At 37.5% G+C, this 16,840-nt stretch overlaps 1 protein-coding gene across 4 annotated transcripts in view; it reads right to left on the bottom strand.

Annotated features, from left to right (window-relative positions):
• VPS13B (vacuolar protein sorting 13 homolog B) overlaps positions 1-16,840 on the bottom strand; it is a 495,255-nt gene that overhangs the window by 27,363 nt on the left and 451,052 nt on the right. For all 4 annotated transcript variants that reach the window (XM_020785369.3, XM_020785367.3, XM_020785370.3 and 1 more), the window contains 7 exons: positions 14,198-14,386; positions 13,671-13,817; positions 12,016-12,299; positions 10,768-10,895; positions 10,268-10,467; positions 2,809-2,924; positions 957-1,780 (listed from right to left, as the gene is read on the bottom strand). In XM_020785369.3, the coding sequence (XP_020641028.3) occupies positions 957-1,780; positions 2,809-2,924; positions 10,268-10,467; positions 10,768-10,895; positions 12,016-12,299; positions 13,671-13,817; positions 14,198-14,386 (1,888 nt within the window). The remainder of the gene's footprint in view (positions 1-956; positions 1,781-2,808; positions 2,925-10,267; positions 10,468-10,767; positions 10,896-12,015; positions 12,300-13,670; positions 13,818-14,197; positions 14,387-16,840) is intronic.

The following is a 16,840-nucleotide window of genomic DNA, read 5'->3' as shown; positions in this document are numbered from 1 at the left end:
CGCAGGCAAAGGTATAGTAGAGATGGAGTCACTTTATGAATGCACATGTATGGAAGTGAGACAAGGTATCCATTAATCTAATAGACTGTTTGCTCCCTATTGATCTTGTATGAGAAAGAATCAGTAAAACAAACACACTCCTTAGATCAAAGGACAATAAACATCTGTGTGCCAGTCTAGCATGAGGATTCTGTGAAGAAAGACAGATTGCTAATCATAAACGGCAGCCAAAGGAAGATTGAACAAGAAAACACTGTTCAATGGCATAATATGCTTCAAATATATAGAGACAGACTGAATAATTTCATTTTTAAAAATTGCTTTTGTGAGTCTGTGGTAGGAGTAAGTTTTGAATTCTGGGTTGTGAAGGCTGGCTATGAGAGCAAAAAGAAAAACAGACAACACTATTAATTTCTCTGTTTCTCACAAGCCTGGCAAATATTCAACAAGAAGCCAATTGTTGCTCTGTGCTACTTTGTATTACTCTTAAGTTCTATTATTTTATTCAACTATCTTGAAAGATCAAATTTCTGAAAACAATATATTTCTTGGGAGTTTCACTCACTACTGTGCCTCCTTGACATGGGCTGGACTCAATGATCTATGGGGTCCCTTCCAGTTCTGCAGTTCTAAGATAGCAATCACTGTGCAACTGCAGGGCAATAAGAATGAAGTATGATAGCTTACAGTGGCAATTACTAAATGAAGTAAAAATGTAAGTCCTGCCTAAGCTACCTCTAAGTCTCCAGGATAGGACAGTAAAGGTACACTGTACTACTACGATATACGATGATCATCAGACATTTGTACTCAATGACTTTCCTGACCCATGAGATTGCTGGTCATCAACAGCATATGAATAAGAGTATCTGCAATTACTGTGTTTCAGGAATGTCATCCTAGCTCCAAACACTTAGATATTTAATCTCAAAAAGTGTTATGAAAAACAAACTTACCTGCTCTGAACAGTGCTCCTGCAGCATAATGCATGGCTAATGCATGAGTGAGCTGCCTGGCAGTTGTAAAAATGGGTCCTCGTTCAAACAAAGAGAAGGAGAGAGGAGTATGATCTGAAGCAATATATAGCTTTAGCGAAGCATGGATGCTAACTAAGAGGCTCACTGGCTGGATTGCTAATTTCCTTAATTTAACTGGATTGACTAAAGCATTTGCATGTTGCCTCACTGGTTCGGGCAGTGTATTATGAAGAGCTAAGGCTTCTGTGGAATGGTAAATTCTTTTGCTATCTGGCAGGTAAGTCTCAAATAGAGTCTTAATGTAATAAACAAATGTGTCTTCCACATATAACCTGGCTGGTTTCATTTCAAAGATGAGGTCATTCACATGAAAGAGCAAACACTGCTCTTCTGACAAAGTGAGGGAGAGTTTGATGAAAGAGTTTTCATTATATTCTTCCAGGTCTTTGTTGGACATCATCAGACTGTGCATTTTGTTCCAATGTACAGTTTCATTTTTTTCTCCTTGGCATAGTAAGACGGGAAAATGGAAATTGGATTTGTTGTAAAGCTGATTGTCCAACTGCATGTCTCCACAAAAGATCTGCAGAGTGTAAAACTGCTGAATACTACTGGTGGCCTCTCCGTGAAATTCATGAGAAAGGGGTTTAAGGTAAGCGGCAATTGGGACCATATGAAGGTAAACATGGTCTATTGTGAACCGGAGAATTTCAGATGATGTTTCAGGGTTTGTGATGTCATCATATACAGTGAGACTCAGTTGGCTGATGAATGTTTTAAATACAAGGCTCCGCTCTTGAATGCTGGGTTGGAAAAAGCAAAAGCAACATAGTTCACACAATTTCAAAATAAAATCAAATGCAAATGTGATTAATATGAACTTGACTTCAGTATTCAAATTACCTACAGCCAATGTATACAAAGAGTCTGTGCCAAGTTAACACCCCTCTATCTGTCCATTTAACATAAAGTTATGGTTGAACTTCCCTGGAACATTTTATGTACAGTAGTTCTCAGTCATACTTGCAATGTAGCGTAAAGCTAAAGCAGACAATGGAAAATATCTCCACATGTTGTCATATTTTGGCTCTTTTGCAGGAGACAATAGGGAGCATTTCTACTATGGATCATTTAACTCCATGTTATGGAGACAATATCTTCACCTATTAAATCACTGTGGTTATTTTAAACCGACAATATGTTTGCTTGCTCTGTAGTGTTAACTGTCTTTGGCCAAACTTAACCAATAAATGGATGCTAAGCACTGATTGTCACTATTCCAGGAAGATTAATGCTCAAACTGTAGAGCATATTTCTCAACATTGACAGTAACACATTTGGCTCTCTTTTACACACCATATCTGGAAACCAAATGCTTTGATAGTTATAAATAGGGTAGCTTCCAGTGAAGATCTTGCAACTTTTGGCCACAAGGTAGTGTAATAAAGATGATCGACTACATAGTTTGCATGGGACTATTCTTCTGTCCTTCATCACAAATGAGAACTCCCACAGACCTCAATGGGAGTTCTGTGTGAGTAAGGACTGCCTATCTGGCCAAACAAACTTTAAACTTGTGAGTCTGTTCTGAGCCTTGTTTATTATACCAGGCATTTTGTGTTTATCCTAGAGTGACATGACCTCAGATGTTAGATTGTCATGTTTTACTATGATATACAAAATGTTAACATGTGGTCTAAACATATGCCATACATACTCAACGACACTAGACAAAACAAACAGTTGTACTAGATTTAATAAGTCAATTCACACCTAAAGGGGGAACAGCTTACACATTACTATTTTCTTTATGACTTCCAAGCAGTCATACCTGTTCAAGTTGGTCTGGTCTGCTGGTCTTTCTTCAGGTGCTAAAGTGATCATTATTGTTCCACACTGATGAGCAATATCCACATAAATGTAGCCAAAGCCAGTTAAAAACACAATCTAAAAGGGGAGGAAAATAACATTTAGTAATCCACAGAGCATGGCCAGACTTTGATTCATTCACCTTAGTCCTGGATAGACTGAATAATAGTTACTCCAGAATAGTCCCAGTGGCTTGTTAGTTTCAGTTTTCTCTTTCAAGTGAAATAATAAGAACATGTCAGGCAAAAACATCCATCATGCCCAGAACCTGTTTATTTTCCCCTATTTTTTGAAATCCAGAATTGGATGCTAGAGGGAGAACTTGGAACTTGGCATTTTCCCTTTAACATCTGCCATTTGTCTTGCCTGCCCAAGCCCACTGCAGTATATATGGCCAGCATTATGAAATACATTCCTCACATTCCTCAAGCACAACCATGTTTTCAATTACCAGCGTTTGATTCTAGCCTATGTGCATACCTCACCTACACCACTGAGAAAGTCAGAGAGAGAAGTGAGCCCCTCCTACAGTTGCATGAAGATAATTGTGGTGTATCTTGATTAATCATGACATGAAACTATGGCCTAACAATTCACACCATCACACTGCCAAGAGATTCATAAACTCATAATACTCTGGTCCATAGCTCATTGATGTTTAAACCCCAATCAGAATAGAAGGAGAAAAAGTGGATCCGTTTTTGAAACAGGAGCTAATTTATATAGTTTGCATTCTTAATCAAAGAAGAAGAACAGCTGTAGCTGTGAAGATATCCTATGGTTGGCAAGAGAAAAACATTTTAAGTCAGACCGGTCTTCCATGCCTGTTATCAATACTGTATTCCATTGCCAGTATTATGTTCACTTACAGTTGTGGACCCCTTACAGAACTGGCATTGGATCTGGTTGTTGGCATAAGCCCACATCTACAGCATTCTCTGGTGCAGATGTCTCTGTGTTGCCTAGACTACCCCAAATAAAAAAATTGCCTCAGTCTCTGATACTGATATTCAGACTATAAACTAAACAGCTGGGGGGAAAGGAAGGAAGGAAGGAAGGAAAGAAGGAAGGAAAAAGAAATAAGTGGGGTGGGAGGTAAATTGAATGTGATGTCAAAATGAAGATTCCTGGCTGAACACTATGAGTAAATAGGAATACTGAGGAAGCCCTTATTGAAATGGAACAAGCTATGAAGAATATATGTTGTTGAATCATGTTAGGCACGATATTTCAGGCCAAATCTTCTCCTGTAGGTAACCCATCTGAGCCTTAACTCTGCCTGTTTCTCTGGTCATTTTGGATGCTGTCTTCTTTCCTTTTTTGCCTAAATAATCACACAAATAGTTCCTGAAGTGTATTTGTAATTTATTTCAATCCTTTATTCTTTAACACTTAATATTCAGGATTTCATTCTATTCCTGGTTTAGTATCTTCTCTTAACCATGCAGACATAAAATCATAGAAGACAGCTCAGTTTCAGCAGCAGCATATTTGGAAATGAAACAATAATCAGTCCTAGATCATTTTTATGGGTGTTGATGCTGCTGTGGAAAAGAGGAATGCGGCATTATTACAAATACCCCAAGTATGAGTTTTCAGGATTAATACTAGAAAAACCTGTTTCTTCAGGAAATTATATAGAAGTTTAATTAAATTAAGACTTTCCCCTTTTCTTCCTATCATATCCTTTGAGAAATAAAAGAAAACAATGGCTTTGAGGAAAAAAATGTGTATTGTAAGGGAAATCTTAGCAAAACTGAATGGAGAAAACTACTTGTTGTACATACCAACATTTATTTTAGAGTCTTTGGAGATATTATTTCATACATGGAAAAATGTTATGAGTACTGAAGAGAGCTGCTGAGAAATCAAATAAATATAAAAACACTCAGGGAACTCAATAGGAAACAGCTGAGTGGACAGCCCAACTATTGACAAATCAATGAAAATAACTTCTATGTAACAAAACAGTTAAAAAGACATACGGTACAAGTTTAAGTACTACTCTTGGTGTTAAGTAGACAAGTGTAACAACATGGTATGTCATTATACAGTACTTGTAGCCTGCTTTACTTTTTCCATTGTCATAATGCAGCATTTGCTTTCTATAGAATTTCAGAAAACGAACAGCAGCATATATAACAGATGTTATATAGCTGTAGACCTGCAGTTTGAACACACAAGCAAAACAGGATCATTTATTGGAACAGAAATGTTACCGAAAGTGAATTTTAAGAGGTCAATGTGCATTTTCAGTCAAAGCTTGCAACTGAGAATATCTAGTTATTGATGAGATGTTCAGTTATTGTTGAATAGAAATAAGAACAGAATAACATTAGAACAGCCCTGTTGGATCAGGCCACAAGCATATCTAGTCAAGCTTCCTGTATTTCACAATAGCCCCACCAGATGCCTCTGGGAGCACACGAGATAACTAGATCTGTACCTGTCTCCTGATACCCCTCTCCTGCATCTGGCTTTCCTTTTAAGCCTGGAGATTATACATCCCCATCATGGCTTGTAACCTCTGATGGACTTTTCCTCAGGAAATCTGTCCAATCTCCTTTTAAAGGCATGTAGGCCAGATGCCATCTCCATATCCTGTGGAAAGGAGTTCCACAGAATAACAAGTAAAAGGTTAAAAAATAACAAAAACATGGTGGCACCTTAAAGACTAACTTTTATATATTTAAAATGAGCTTTCATGGACAAGTCCACTTAATCTGACCTCTTATGTCTAATGAAGTGGACTTGTCCAGGAAAGCTCACATTAAAAATATAAAAGTTAGTCTTTAAGGTACCACCACATTTTTTTGTTGTTTAAACTTTTTGTTTCTATTTTGCTTTTACCTGTAAGGCTTGCACAGACTAACAACTACAGTTATTGCTGAGACATTCATAATCAAAATGACAGTCAGTCATTAAATAAATCTGGCAGTAAATTTAGAATAAAGCATTGAAAATGGAGTTATTTTTTCTCTGTGTGCAATGGTGGATAGTGGTTTACAAGCCTCTAAAATGGGATATAGAGCTAGTGGCTAGGAGGCAGTAATAGTTCATAGGTAGATAGTGCCGTGATTTAGGTCTCTGGCTGCAGAACCAGAGGCTGGGAGTTCAATTTCTCACAGTGCCTCCTTGACACAGAGTCCCATCCAGCTCTGCACTTCTAAGTTAAAGGCCACATATGTTCTAAGCGGAGGTACTTAGCAACAGTTTACAGACTTTCCAGTTCACTACAGGAAGAAGAGGGACAAGGTTTACCAATCTGAGTGAACTCTTCTCAGTAGTGTTCTGTTGGATTGTGGCTGTTTGATCAGAATCCTCTCCCACTGAATGGAAATTTGAGCTCTAAGTGGGAGCAATTGAGAATGCAAAACATGGACAAAGAAGAAGCATTAGTCTCACTGTGCAATAGTTCTCTAAAGAAAAGTTAACAGTATGTTAGAACATTTGCATGGTTTGCTCCTGTTTGTAGGAATTTCTTTTGGAAATCAACATTATGAGGAACAAATCCAGACTGTCCCGCTTCCCCATGCTTGCATTTTTGCATTGGGAGGAAGCACCCTTTACTTAGATCAGAGTGTTTGGAAGCTTTTTCAAAAACACAACGGGACTTCTGAATTTTGACAGAGCAACAGAGATGTATGGCCCATAGTGGGTTGGGGGTGACAGTAATACAGCCTCCTGAACACCAGAGGTTGTGCTCCCCCTGTTCTTGAATGTTGGTAAACAGGACCGTATGAGGGGGCTGGTAGGGTGGTGCCCCATATAATGGTCCAGCCTTTCCTGATTAGCTCAGAGATAGAGCTGCATTCTTTATTCTACCTGAATCATCATGCTACTGATCTGACACATCTGTCAATGACTCATGCACATTTGCTTTTGAGTTAAATGAATAACATTAAAATGTGTTAAATTAACAGTGGAGGAAAAGGAATTTTTACAAAGGTCACTATATTATTTAATAATATATATATTGCTTCTGGCCTGTCCTTGTCTCAGTTTAAAAACTTGGTGGCCACAGCACCACTCTGATACATGAAATAGTATCTTGCTAAATTATTTCTTTGAATACTTCCTTATGGCAATTAATTCCACAGGTCAAATAAACATGACAAAAGAAACATTTTTGTTTAAGTTTCTTTACATTTATAGATGCATTTCCCATTCCACAAGTATCCTTTTAATCTTGCATTGTAGGAAGTGCTTTTTCACCCTTGCAGCTCCTGCCTTTCTGAACACTTCAATCAAATAACTTGGGAATCTGTGTCAAATGTGACTTTGATAGTGGATGGCAGATGTGATTTTCAGTAAATACATACAGAACTGTCTTACAAGAGAGAAAAAGAGCACTTAGGTTAAACCAGCAACTAGACTGAAAGAGTAAATGGTTCATGATTCTGTGAAATCAAAGCTGTGTAGATTCAATGCAAAAAATAAATAAATCTACAGATACTAAATTTTGCTACAAAGAAAAATTTAAATTTAATTTGTTTGATGAATCATTATCAATTTTATTTGCATAATTTATTTCACTTCCATGATTCAGTCTTTTAAGATACCAGACTCTGCCTGTTAGATAGATTAGTATGTATATACTGTAACATAATTCCATGCATCAGTATCCAAAGTAATAGCCATGATGCAATCTGACAAGAAAGGAAAGGTATAAAAAGATTGATTAATAACCAGCAAACTGACAGTTCTTCAAATTCACTGCCTCACATTGTTGGAGAGAATGAGAAAATAATTTTCTTCTAATTGTGAGGTTTCTCTGCATGAGATTCCACCCCTCACCTGCTGCCAAGAAATCAGGTGGGAAATCTCAAAGAATTTCTTAGAAGTCTTTTTGGCACTTAAGACATAATAGCATGTTTGCAGGATTTACTATAAAGGGCATTAAGTTGGCAGAATTCAGTATTTTTCTGTGCAGAACAATAAGCAAAAATATCAAGGGGTTGAGAGTATAAAGATGAGAAACAAGACCACAATCTAATTTTCCTTGGAAGCCAGGAAATCTCACAGGTGTAGGCGGAAGTCTCGGCAGGGCAAGACTCTGAGAACTATGAAGAACAAAACATTTTGCATGTCCTCATGTTATCCATATTTCAAACTTTAATGAACAATCACAAAAATATAAGATGTAGAAAAAGAAATGGCAGATGATACTCAGGATAAAACTGCTACAGTACAGCAATTGTGAGTTTTCACTGTGAATTTGTACCTATATAGAAAAAATGCAGACTTAGGGTTTAACTAGATGCCTAGACTATGAGGCTGCCATAAAAAAACACAGCTCCCTATCTAATTTCCTCTTTCCACCTTCACCATATTATTTATGGGAAATGCATGCACCATCTTTTTATGATGGGGTATGGGAATACACAAAATAATTGATTATTTGTCTTATTTACTGAACATTACCAGACAAAAAAGGGAAAGATACATAAAATTTATGCTTTTGATGGAATCTCTATGATAAAAGCTGAGGTTAATCCTGCACTTAAGAATATACTACTTGTTTATTTGTTTTAGTTTGTTTTTCTTCTCAGGCTTGAAAGCAACATTTACTGCTACTGATTCTTGTTATAATTGTATTTTCAACTACTTTCCTGCATGTTATTCTTTTTTCCTTTCGTCTCCCCATTACCAACATTTTGTTTGGAAGCTTCTTTTAAAAACAGGAAAAAAAGACCAAAAAAGAAAACACAACTTTCTTGATTTTCTTTAGTACTTCTTAATTGTTTGTTTCCTCAGTCCAATGAATTGTGACAAAAGCTTCATAAAGGGCACAAACAGCTTGTAAGTCATAAAAATAACAGTGGACATTCATACCCAAACATACAACCCGCATTCAAGTACAATGGAAAGTATGCATGTTTATCTGTCCCATATCAATAAAATTCTTCATTGCTCTTGAAATACATGCAGACTATTTTAGTGAAGAATGAACCACATTCTCTTCTTTAGAAAGACAATGCAACTGACCTTAGATTAAGATTTTATGAACTGCTCACAAAAATGGTCTGAAATCTCCACATTTTATTTAAAAGAGAAGTGTCAGAGATGAAATAATGACTTATAAGATGTGGAAAGCACTTCCCCTTTTTTGGGGAAGAAGAAACCCATTTAAAGAAAGATAATTTACAGTATGAAGAAAAACCCAACTAAAACAAGACTCTCTCTTTTAAAATAAAAAAGTACAAGAATAAAGCAGAAAAATAGTGTTTATGTCTTATATTCAAATAGGCCACTGAAAAATCTGTTGCACTAGCAGATAAACATTTACCAATTTAGCACAAGAAATCATTTTGCATCACACAACGCTGATTCATTGAATGGACTTACTCTGGTGAGATTTACAGTTGCATTTTTAACTATATGCTATTTCTGATCACAACAGGAAGTATTGCAGAAGAAAATTTCCCAATAAATTAATTATGACGTGTGTTTCAATCCTAATAAAGAAAAACATTTAATTGCAACTAGAGTGTGGACAGCAAGTGTGGTATAGTGAACAGAGTAATAGATTAGGATTCAGGAGGTTCTGCCATGGAAATGAGCTGGGGGTGAGGAACTGCAAAAACCATTCCTTAACTATCTCTTACAGTGGTGCCTCACTAGACAGTTACCCCGCATGACAGTTTCTTTGCTAGACATTGACTTTTTGCGATCGCTATAGCGATTCGCAAAACTGATTCCGACAGGGGAATTTTGCTGGACAATGTTTGGTCCCTACTTCGCAAACCGATTTTCGCTAGATAATGATTTTGACAGCTCCCTCCACGCTCGCAAAATGGGTGTTTTCAGGACCTAAGCTTCGTAAGACAGCTATTTAAACAGCTGATCGGTGGTTCGCAAAGTGGCTTTCCTATGGCCGATCTTCGCTAGACAACAACAATTCTTCCCCATTGGAACGCATTAAACAGGTTTTAATGCATTCCAACAGGGAAATGCTTTTCGCTAGACAATGATTTCGCTAAACAGCGATTTCAGTGGAACGGATTATCATCATCTAGTGAGGCACCACTGTACTTGCCACTGGGTTTTTAAAGATATTTTAAAGCATCCATTATCAACCTTTTTTTTTCTTTTTAAAACGAGTTCCCTTTTAAGAACTCTTCTCAGTTTCCAGGGCTCCCTGTCAAAAAAGGAATCTGTGGTCCCCTTCAAATGTGCCAGGGCTCTCCAGGAGACCATATGCCTCTGTTGAGAATTGTCTAGCGAGGCACCACTGTACCTTGAAAACCCTATTATGGTTGCTATAAGACAGTTCTGACTTGATAGCACATAACAACAACAGAGTGTGGATTACTTGTGGATGTTACATATATATTTTCACTCTATGCTTACCCTGCTTCAAAACGTTTTCTCTCTGATTCAGTTTTGTGCTACAAAAAAAAAAAAATCAAAACACTAACCTGAGTGCCTTGGTTATTAATGTCCACAAAATCACTCCATTCATTTTGTAATTTTTCTGATGATATAACTTTAAAAAGGATGCTTGGTACAAGATCTTTAGTTCTGCAATCTGGATAGCTTAAGACTTGATGATAAAGCTCATGATGTACTGAACTTTCAGCTGGAACATACTTGCAGTAAACATCAAACTTTGGTGTGTCTGGAATTGAGTAAAAGGTCAAGAAGTCTCTTCAAAGAAAGAGGTTTCTACTTGCAACATAGTTCTATATTGCCGCCATACAGATACACAAGGTAGCTTCTAATGAACTCTACTCAACAGATTAGGACTATCTACAATTATTATTTCTTTATTTCGCCTTTCGTACTTCCACCCAAACAAATAATCCCACAATTTGAATATACTTTTGAACAAATTTACTGAAATAAAAAATATAGCACAGGAAAAGAAGTTGCTTTATTAAAAAGCTTAAACATTATGTTAGAGCAGTATAAAAAATACCTCTGAAGTTTTCTTTCACAAGCAATGAGACCGAACACTTGTTGTGGATAATTATACGAGGACTAGGGTCTTCTGACATAGTTAAATATGTCACTCCAAGATGTTCCTGGTAAGTCAGTGCTATAGCCCTAAAGTGAACCAAAGTGATTGTAATATTGTTGGCACATGTTATGCAACCTCCACTTCTTATCAACATAACAGTGTATTGAAAGAACAACCAACTCTCTCCCTTAAAACCAACATCCCATTAATAACTCCCTCATTTAAAAAATGTGATTGTGTGGTGAGGGAGAAGCTTAAAAAGAGAAAACACAGAAAAGATCAACAAAACGTTATATGGGGAAACCTAAGCACACATATTTGAGTTTACACAGCAGAGCCATAACTAGGTCTCTGCCCCAAGGTGCCATGTTCAGAGGACAGGGCTCCTTTAGACTTCTAAAACCAGTCTGGTCTATCACTATAGGAAAACATGGCAAAAGACCAGGCCTCTAGGGCGAAACTTTGGCAGGCCTCATGGCTGGCAGATTTAACTTTATAAAGGTCCTTCTTCAAATCTGCACTCTACAGTAAGAATAGCATCAGCTTGGGGGTCATGAAATAGAAAGCAATTCTCTTGGCACCTTAAAGTCTAAAAAGTTTTATTAAGGATAAGTTTTCACGGAAACCTACAACAGACAACATGAACCAGGCCCTTTTTCCTAGGGCTTAATTTATAGTTAATTCTCTTCTACGCCAATTCAAGACTGAACACCCAAGAAGCACAAAGACCCTCAGGCTCTGACTAGGGTGAAATCCAAGGGGGAAAGGATACCAGAATCGAATGGATGGCCTTCAGGAATATCCCTCTGGATACCTTATCTGTCAAAATATGAATTCACCTTACTTTAAACACTGCAATAGAATATAATGCTGTCTATTGTGGAAAGCAGAAGAAACCCTCTTATTGTTCAGGAATATTACTTTCATCCTAGTGATTTCTATCTCACATTAATTATGCCACAAAAATACGAGGCTAGTGAGAGGTTCTTGTGAGGTATTATACTCTACATTTTTTTCCTTCTCATTGGAATTGTATATACTGTATATACTGTATAAGAAAGGTATCCTCAAATTCTGAACAATATGCACCTTGCAAAAAGACCATGGAAGCAGAACATTGGAATTTATGGTGCACATTAACCCCATTTTAATACAGAGCCTATAACATCAGTGTTTTCAGTTAAACTACACACTCATTCTACATACCTAGTACAGAATCCACGTTCATCTTTACCACAAAGAGGGATGGCTATGCTCTGCCTTGGGAATTCCTGCCTAATGACAACCGGTGGACTCCAGCATGGAAAGGTGAGATCATTTATCCCTTGTCTGAAGCTCAGCAGCATATACTTCTGAAGAGAAGGAACATCAGAAGTGGATTGGCTAATGTCAGGCATGATATCCCAGAAAGGAATGGAGCTTGTTTCAGCAGTGTCTGATTCCTTAACTGAGCAGATGCTGAACGTACTACTATCTGGAATGTGTAAGAACTAGAAGAAAACACAGAAAAGAGTACAGATTACTATTTCTTCGAACAGTTTAGAGGAGTCTCAATAAGTACAAGTTAGGTTTCTACAGAAGTTGTAGACAATGCGATCTAGAATGTGTATATCATGTGTAAGTGGAATCTGCTTGCCAACGTTCTTCCTTAGCACGCCAAACAATATTATAATAGACTCATGGCATTTCCTGTGTAGTTGCTTTGCAAGCCATTTAGGAAGATCAACTATTTGCAGTCTGTACCTGTCTCTGTGAACTGTTCTGCTGGATACAAGGGGATGTACCTTATGTTGGTGATATGAGAAATACCTATTCTGGACAGTGGGGTATGCGTGGATGTCTCATCTTCAATAAAGATCAGTGCAACTGATTTGAAAAATGTTCAGATGTATAATAATAATAATAATAATAATAATAATAATAATAATAATAATAATAATAATAATAATAATAACAACAACAACAACAACAACAACAACAACAACAACAACAACAACAACAACAACAACAACAACAACAACGACAACGACAACGACAATGATGGTGTTGTTGTTGTTGTACCGGCAAGTCCATTCTGATTTATGGTAACCCTTCCAGGGTTTTCTAGATAGAGAATACTTGAAGTGGTTTATCATTCCCTTCTTCTGAGGGTGCCCTGAGACTATGCAGCTTGCCAAATGCCACACAGACTGGCTCTTCCTCTGAGAGGCACAAAGATTGGGGAACCTTCTCCCAGAACTCCCCACCTCTGACACTGCAGTAATTTATCTAAACCACTGAGCTATCCAGCCAGCTCACATTTCATTACTTACTACTTTTATCGACATGTATTTCACAATAATAGTGGCTACTGTACATATTTAAATTTTTTTATCCTTGCATTTTGCTAGGACTAGGAACCAGAAATGGCTGAAATGATGTAGGTTCTTCGAATGCATATAGGTCAGAAGTGCTTATATACCAATAGATTTAAGTTCAGGTGCCGTAAACATTTTTAGCTTGCAAGCAGACATAACTTGTCTATATGAGAACTTCGTAAATATTCTTAGAACTATTTCAACAGCTATTACAGATTATGCTGCCTCTGTTCCAGCAGCAGCCTTTAGCTTCTTAACAGATGGAGACCAGGCAGAACTATGAAGTATAAGGATCTTCCACAATGCAGAAATCATAGTTAATTACCATGGCTGATTGTATTATGACATCTATGTTTTTCATTAAAGCAACTTAAAATGAATGACTTTTATTAACTACTAATCCAGTGTTTTTCATTCAGTAAGAGGTTTAGCCTTTATATAAATATGACTTTCTACTCAATGTATGTAGAAGCTAAACAAAAACAGTAATTGTTAATATTTTACCTCTTCTCTCAGCTGGGAGTCCATAACAGATATTTGTGGCCTATAATAGATTTGGTATGGTGTGTTATTGACTATGATACTCTTGTCTTCAATTTGCAGGATTTGAATACCACGTTGGACAATGGAAGAAATGCAGAACTGACACAACTGTAGGACAAAGTAGTAACAGAAGTTAATGTAATAGTTAATATAAAAGTAGTAACAGAAGTTAATATGCAATGTGCATATCTTTCCTAACCCAGTAACCATATGAAATAAATAATTCATCTTTTTTCTGGAAAACTGGCATAATCCTCCACCCCACCCTTTTATAAACATCTTTAAGGAAGATAACATATATCTGTTCACAATCTCCTTAGACTATTGATCTGACATCTTTCTATTTGACCAAATAACTGTAAACATCATATTTACAGTGCCTAAGCAGGATGAGATCAATTGCATCACAACCTTAGAAACCATGAATTTAATATTTTAAAGGATGCCTTATTGCTGGCATTTTAGCATATATCTCAAATATTTCTAACCTTCTGATGTCCTGGAAAAGCTCCAAGTCTTATCTCAGCTTCAACAAACCCTTCTTCATCCAATGTCACCACTTCCTCATTGTCTCCATCCTTCCATTTTGGTGATGTCATGTTGTGGACCAACTTGATTGCTACTGACTTGTGTACAGTATTAGTGTTCGCCCAGTATATTCCAAGTTGAAAAGCTTCCTAAAACAAAAAGCATGTTACCATGCTTTGCACTTTCTGATCTTAATACTTTCAGTTCAATGTGTAGACAAAAGAAGCTTGAAAATGTAATCGTCCACATTTAAAGTTTATGTTCATTTTACTAGAAACCTTTTCCTCTTAATTTTATATGACATTAAGCAATGGGCTCCAATCTGCATGCTGAACTCTATTTTAATCAAAGATTTAGTGGTCCTTTCTGATGATAAATAATGAAAAAGAGCTTACAATGGGAAATGCTTCAATATTTTGGTGAAGAAACAATTAGGGCCATTTCCAAAGGGGGGTAAACGTGAACCTCTATACGAATACATGATTGCACAGAGGTGTGATTCATGCCCTCCCCTGCAACAACATGGAACAATCAGTTGAAGATCAATGATCTGCTCGATAGCTCAGTGGTTTAGGCATCTGGCTGTGGAGCCAAAGGTTGGGAGTGCCTCCTTGAGAGGGACTGGACTCAATGGTCCCTTCCAGCTCTGCGGTTCTAAGATTATATTAGATTATTATAAACTGAAGCTGAGAAGAACCAAGTAGAAAATGGCTATAATCTTATTGGTGTTCATGTAGGTTTGTATAACTAATGAAGTGTTGAGATGCACTGCAGTTGTGTAATCAGTCATGTGACCAGTCACATGAGATGCACCACTGTCAATTAGCCTTAATTGTGGCAAGTTATGCAAAACCTACACAAACAGTAACAGGCTTCTCGCAATTGGAAACTTCTGTATGTGGGAGTGATTCATAATAATTTTCCACCACTGAATGCTGACATCCTTCTAGCTATATGTATGTATGAACTAATGCTGAGATTTTTTTTGTATAAGCCATACAGTATAAAACTTAGTTGCACACACACGTTTTTACTGAATAAGTCAACAGACCATTTCAATATTACATAGCAAAACATATAAATATATGTGTAAAATGATAATAATAAAACCTAGTCTGCAACAAAATACTGTAGTCCATTTTTGGTTTGTGCGGGCAAAAGGCAGAAATTCTTTAGATCATTAAAATAAATGGCATGACATGATAATAAGAGAAGGCCAAGCTAAACTATATTGAAGTCCTTTCTTATGAAAGGCGTGGATTGATAGGGAAGTTTTTATTTGAAGCTCAGAGTGACCATACACCTCAATTTTTAAACTGATATTATTTGCTAGACTCTGCTGAATGTCAGTACTTACAGTACTTTCTAATACCTAAGTACTGTATTCTCCTGCAGCTCTGAACATGCTGACATCTTTTAGATATGAGATATGAGTACTGTATTGAACCAGAACAGAAAAAAATTTATACTTAATAAACATCTAATGCTGGTTTTAAAGTATGATATATGAGGCAAGAAGAAAAGTGTGGAACAAGGAAATTATTTGCTCTTGCGTTAATGGCTTTATAGGATCTGTGGAGAGGAGTTGAAGTTCAGTTTCATATTCTGAAATAAGTAGCTGAAAGACACCGGGTCCCTAAAACTCCCCCTAAGACTTTCTACTGGGATGGAAAAGTATCGAAGAACCCAAGATGAGGGAGCTGTCCACCTCAACTAACACAAGCTGGCAAAGACCCAGGAAGACAAGGGCAAATGCTCCAGAGGAACTCCCACAAAGACTCGAGGAGACCTGAGGATTTCAGGCTTGTATCTGGTGTGGCATGTTAAGCCATCCTAGTTGTGCCACCCTCTCTCTGTCTTAAATTTCCAGATTTGTTCAAACCTCCACAAAATACAGACGCAGTCTCAGGAAGGAGGTCTCTTGGTTACAGAGGCAGGAAGAGAGAAGGGGAATTTTTTAAAATGACATTGAGCTGTTATGTGTTTCTGGTTTACCCCTCTTAAAATTAATGATGATTCAACTCAAAGTTCTATAGATCCTTTTGCATATATTGTTTGGTCCATTTATGGAACAAAGGCTGGAAGAGGGGCAGGCAGCACAAACCTTATGATGACTATGCAGCTGACAGAGCAGCAATGACCTTTCATAAATGCATACTTCTGGGATTTGCTGCTTGGGTAACAGCCTATCCTCCATACTATTTTACCCAGGCTTCGTGCTCTGGAGAGGACACTCCAGCTTCGCATACAGCGTCGAAACAACACGGGAAGTAGCAGTTACCGGTTATAAGTCTCTGCTCAATTGGCGTAGAGCAGGACGCCAGGGGCTACTTCTGACGGTGGGAGAGGTCATTGCACCTCACTAGGTAGATACCGCCCGCCTTAAGCTGGGCAGCCCCCAGCCAGTAAGGTGCTACCTCGCCACGGTCTGTTAACCTCACGGGGTGCGTGGGGTTTAGGGTGAAACCCGACAAGCAGATCGACAACTGTGCACCATGCAACAATCATAAGAAAACTTCTGCCCTAAAGCTGGGCACCTGGAATGTACGGACAATGACCCCTGGCTTTCCTGACTACGGCTTTCCTAACGACCTGCAAGAAAT

This window comes from Pogona vitticeps, chromosome 4 (assembly GCF_051106095.1).
Source record: "Pogona vitticeps strain Pit_001003342236 chromosome 4, PviZW2.1, whole genome shotgun sequence".
NCBI classification, from domain to species: Eukaryota; Metazoa; Chordata; class Lepidosauria; order Squamata; family Agamidae; genus Pogona; species Pogona vitticeps.
Note: the sequence above shows the minus strand (reverse complement) of the source record. Positions and strands in the feature narration are given on the sequence as shown.